This window comes from Sinocyclocheilus anshuiensis, unplaced genomic scaffold (assembly GCF_001515605.1).
Source record: "Sinocyclocheilus anshuiensis isolate Anshui unplaced genomic scaffold, SAMN03320099.WGS_v1.1 scaffold560, whole genome shotgun sequence".
Taxonomy (NCBI): Eukaryota; Metazoa; Chordata; class Actinopteri; order Cypriniformes; family Cyprinidae; genus Sinocyclocheilus; species Sinocyclocheilus anshuiensis.
In genome coordinates, this window is record NW_015554116.1 from 395322 (window position 1) to 399994 (window position 4673).

The 4673-nt window shown below is 36.8% G+C and overlaps 1 protein-coding gene across 3 annotated transcripts in view; it reads right to left on the reverse strand.

The window, feature by feature from the left end:
- Nucleotides 1-657: 657 nt before the first annotated feature.
- Nucleotides 658-4673, reverse strand: part of stx6 (syntaxin 6) — an 8398-nt gene continuing 4382 nt past the window's right edge. Inside the window, exons 2-8 of one of the 3 annotated variants that reach the window (XM_016462223.1) lie at nucleotides 2800-2966; nucleotides 2619-2716; nucleotides 2480-2542; nucleotides 2264-2392; nucleotides 2047-2153; nucleotides 1538-1632; nucleotides 658-1100 (exon numbers count right to left, since the gene is read on the reverse strand). In XM_016462223.1, coding sequence (XP_016317709.1) covers nucleotides 1024-1100; nucleotides 1538-1632; nucleotides 2047-2153; nucleotides 2264-2392; nucleotides 2480-2542; nucleotides 2619-2716; nucleotides 2800-2966 — 736 coding nt within the window. In that variant the 3' untranslated portion in view covers nucleotides 658-1023. Of the gene's footprint in view, nucleotides 1101-1537; nucleotides 1633-2046; nucleotides 2154-2263; nucleotides 2393-2479; nucleotides 2543-2618; nucleotides 2717-2796; nucleotides 2967-4673 lie in introns of all 3 variants that reach the window. The other 2 variants (XM_016462224.1, XM_016462222.1) reach the window with 2 other exon arrangements.

Below are 4673 nucleotides of genomic sequence, written 5' to 3' on the forward strand. Positions count from 1 at the left end.
ATTCAGTGATTTTAACTTTTAATTTAGTTATTTTAATGCTTTAAAGAGCAATTTTAGATTGTAATGTTCTAATGTTCTGCTATCTGTTCTGCAAACTATAAAAGGTACAGCTGTAATAAAACCAGAGAGAAAGGCTGCATGGCTAGAAACTGTAAAAAAAATAAAAAAAGTCAAATAATAGTATGTGAGACAGTGGTAATATCATTGTGTTCCTGTTGGTCAGTAGAGGAGCTTAGCTTAGTCTGACAGTTAGCCTGCTTTAGACCAGATTAGTTTCCCAGCATAAGTTGCCACAGTGACTAAACTTGATCTAGGCCCATGTTAAATTTGCTTTATAGAACCAAATCATTTGACAATGAGTCAGATAATTGAAATAAGCCTGGCTTATTTGGTTAACTTGTTTTATGAAACAGGCCTCGAGGCATTAAAAGTGATCATATTTTGTCCATTGCATCGTATTGCATCGAATCGAAATCGGATCGCACTGCATCGTAACGGGGTGAATCATATCGCACCGCATCGGTAGCTGCTTCATATGTATCTTTAATGTATCGTATCGTTGGCAATACATCGAGATGCGTATCGTATCGGCCTCAGTCATGAGATGCACATCCCTAATTCGTATGAAAGAAGAAAGTCATATACACCCTAGAATGGCTGAGGGTGAGTAAATCATGGGGTAATTTCATTTTTGGCCAAACTATCCCTTTAAGCATTAAAAGTCATGGTCCATTGGAAAGAAATGATTTACCCTGGATTACGACACAACTCGTATGAAATGATTCAGACCATATTATCGCCAAACTGAAAATGCGCTTGCGAAAAAACAGCCCTTGTTTTTACACGCCATGTTACCCATTCGTTTTCAGCCTGGGTTGTTTATAAGAAAGCAAAAAGGTTACGAAGCAGCAGCATTCTACTGTATCGTGGACTAAAGATGGAGAAAGGGTTTGTTTGTCTCCAAAGCACCTTCGCTGGAGCGACCGTTCGCAGGAGTAGTGGCAGAGGACGGAGGAGTGCTGTTCACAGAACAATGAAGAAGATGATCACGACAAACAGGATGGCCAGAAGAATGCCAATAGCGCACCATTGTCGCCGATCTGCAGGGTCAAATGAGAATATAACAGGCTAAAACACTCATAATTAGGCTAAACAGTGTTTTTAACAGCTACTCTGTATAGCCGTATAGGTTTTATGGTGAAGGCAGAACTAAATGTTTTTAAAACATTCCCACAAACTTCAGAAGTTCAGATTTAATTCTTGGTCTCTCAACCAATTGTTTCCTATGAAAAGGTCCAGAAGTTTGACTTCCAGAGTGCCAACTTTATGAATCATGACAAAGTTTTGGCTTTACATAAAAACAGTCAGCATAATATTTTAACTGTAATAAAACAAAAGTAAATACTGTCAGATAGGATGTCCAATATTAAAATAAGAGGTTTCAGTTGAATGATTGCTGAAAGTATTCTCTGACTGATTCTAACCATGTGTGACTGTAAATGAAGCAGGTTTGCTCTTCCGCTGCTGTATTACTCACCGCTGGTCATGTGAGAAACTTTAGCCAGCTTCTTCATGACGTTATCCAGTCTGGATTGAGTGCTGTCCATCTCATGTGAAAAATCATCCATCATTCTGAAAATAGGCCAGACACACAGTCAGAATCGAAACAGAAAGTTTTGAGGTCTGTTAACTCACCCGCTAGACAAACTGTCAGGATTCACGCCAAAAGCAGGTCAATTTCTCATGTACTACTTTGTGTTCTGGTTTGTAATTGATGAAAAAAAAAAAACTATATTACTAATATATATATATATATATATATAAAAATACATAATTTATACTATTTATATATCCAGTTTTCAAATTATATATAATTTAAAATAGAAATAATAATCTATAAATTATACACATATTTTTCCATTAACAAAAAATTATAAGTTGATAATAATTAAATTAAATTAAATTAAATGACATATAAACATATACATGCACATATATACACACAAAGATTTCCTACCTAACTTCACCAGTTTCAAAGTGACTTACACAGCTTGCTCATCCAGCTCTTGGCCGATCCTTTGGGACATGTTCTTCAAGACACCAATAGTTCCCGATACCAACTCCAGCTGCTCATCCTGCTGTTCTGCTATGAGCTGCAATGTACAGAAATAAAACACACTGTCCTGACAAGTGCTCAGAAATATGGTTCAATATGCTAATCGTGATAATCACCTCTTAAATATAAACTGATGTATTGACATACCTGTTGCTGGGTCTGTTGTTCCTCGATGAACTGTGAGTTTGCCGTCTGCAGCTCCCGGTCTAGTCTGGTGTACTTATCAGCATTGGGTTGCCAGATTGGGCCACGAGACCCACCATCACCCATTAAAGTCTAATATGAGATCAAAAATTATCATGAGATGATACGCAAACTGTCAAATCATAATCTGGCTCCTACTTTCATAGTTTGAGTACAAACCTGTCGATTTTTCCTCTCAGACACTGTAATTGCCTTCGGACTAGCCATGTGGTCTTTCATCTGCTGTAAAATTAAAATCAATTAGAGATATCCGTGTGCCATTGGGGCAGATGTATGTAAGTCTCTCAAATCTGCTCACCCTGACTGTTTGCCTTGTGCTAGTGATGAAGGCTTTCCTCTTGGCCAGCTCCATCGCATCAAGATTGAACTTCTTTGGATTAGCCTCCACAATACTTAAAGACAATGTTAAGGCTACAATATATAAACACCTGAACCATTTCAAGTCCAAACATAGGCTACCAGAAACAAAAGGATATTGATAGTCTCATCCAAGTCCTCCAGGTCCCATTCAATGGACCTCAAACTGTTCCTCAGCTCATTGGTGGTCCAGTCCACCTCCTCCTTGCTGGCTCCACCCGGGTCCTGTAGCAGCTCCATCCATCTCTGATGAAGCCCCTGAGCTGTGTTCACAGCCTTCTGCACCTCTCTAATGAACAGCAATCCATTAAAAGAAATAAAAATGTATAAAGTCAGGAACCCAACAGTATTTGAACAATGACAATGCAAATGTTAGGCTTGAGTCATAAATAAAAACACTATTACAGATAATATCCTGATTTTGGACATGTACCATGGCACAGTGATGGTATCACATGGAAGTACCATAGTACTTTGATTTATACCATGGTATTCATGTAGCACTCCAAGGTATTTCCAAATATACCATGGTACAAATCCAAAAAAAAAAGTACAAATTCCATGTTTTTGGACATGTATCATGGTACAGTGAAGATATCACTGGGAAATAGCATGGTACTATTGTTTTACCATAGTATTTAAATGGCACTCCAAGGTGCTTCCAAGTATTACATATTCTTAAGTATAACATATCAAAGGGCAGGGGTGTATTCCAGAAAGTGAGTTTAGTATTCCAGAGTTTGTTAACCCCAGAAAAGGGAAACTCGTGTTTTCGGTTCCAATAAAAGACAAAACGAAACCTCTCGGTAAGTTACCATAGTAACTTACTCTGTGAACCTAACCTGGTCGGGAGCAGGTTTTCTTCGGTAAACCCAGAGTTTCTTTCGGTCTCCTCCCCCTTTTTAAAGTGTAAGCAATGTTTAAATACCTCATTCATTCATTCACGCTGCAAAAATTGCTTTTATTGCTGAGATTTTTGCCTTATTTCAAGTACAAATATCTAAAAATTCTTAAATCATGATGCATTTTCTATATAAGAAAAAATATATACAATATTTAGTCTTGTTTCCTGGGGTAAACAAGTCAAATTAATTGCCAGCGGGGTAAGAAAAATTATCTTAATGAAAATGGAAACAACATTATTTTTCTCATCGGACCACTTTAATTTTCATCATGCAGACACATGGTAAATGTGACAAAAATGGCATGTCTTTTTATAAGGGATCCTGTAGATGAGGAGGCTGCATTAATTCGCAGGGAGTTACACTTACATCAGGAGAGGATTTAATTTAATTTGATTTAATTTATTTATTTTGCCATATTCACATGCATATTTATTTGAACTGTACCATTTTTAAGATGTTCACTTGATAACATCTTGTTGCGACCTTTAAGTAACCTAATAATTAGAATTTCTTTTAGGATTTCCAGTGTGGTTGGATGCATTGATTACACACATATTCTCACCATCGCACCTTCTGAAAATGAAGCTGATTACTGTATGGAATGAAAGGATGCCAGATGGAAGGGTAGTGTGAGATTCTCTGCCTTCTTGCTGTTGGCTTCTGAATAGAAGTCAAATGTGAATTAATTACCCTAATTAAGAAATGTAGCATGTTGGATTTGAGAACATTTAATTATGTGAAAAAGCATTAGACTATGTGGGAAAAGCTGCTGCACATTGAAATAGATATACACTGAATGATATTTATTGAATGTCAAATATTTGTAAAGTCATGTAACGTTAGCCTACACCCATTTTACGCTTGAAGCTTTACCTGATTGAATTATGTTTTTGTTTTTTTTTGTTTTCTGCTGCCACATTTTTTTTTCGCCTGTGGGATACCATGAAAATTAATATTAGTTCAATAAATTACCTTTCTGCCAGTTTTCACCTCTGATAACATTGATTTAGAATTAAAGTTACGTATTCCGTAGTATGCAGAAGTTTTTTTGTCAGGTGCTGTTGCCATGGTGAATCGTAATTTTGGCGCTC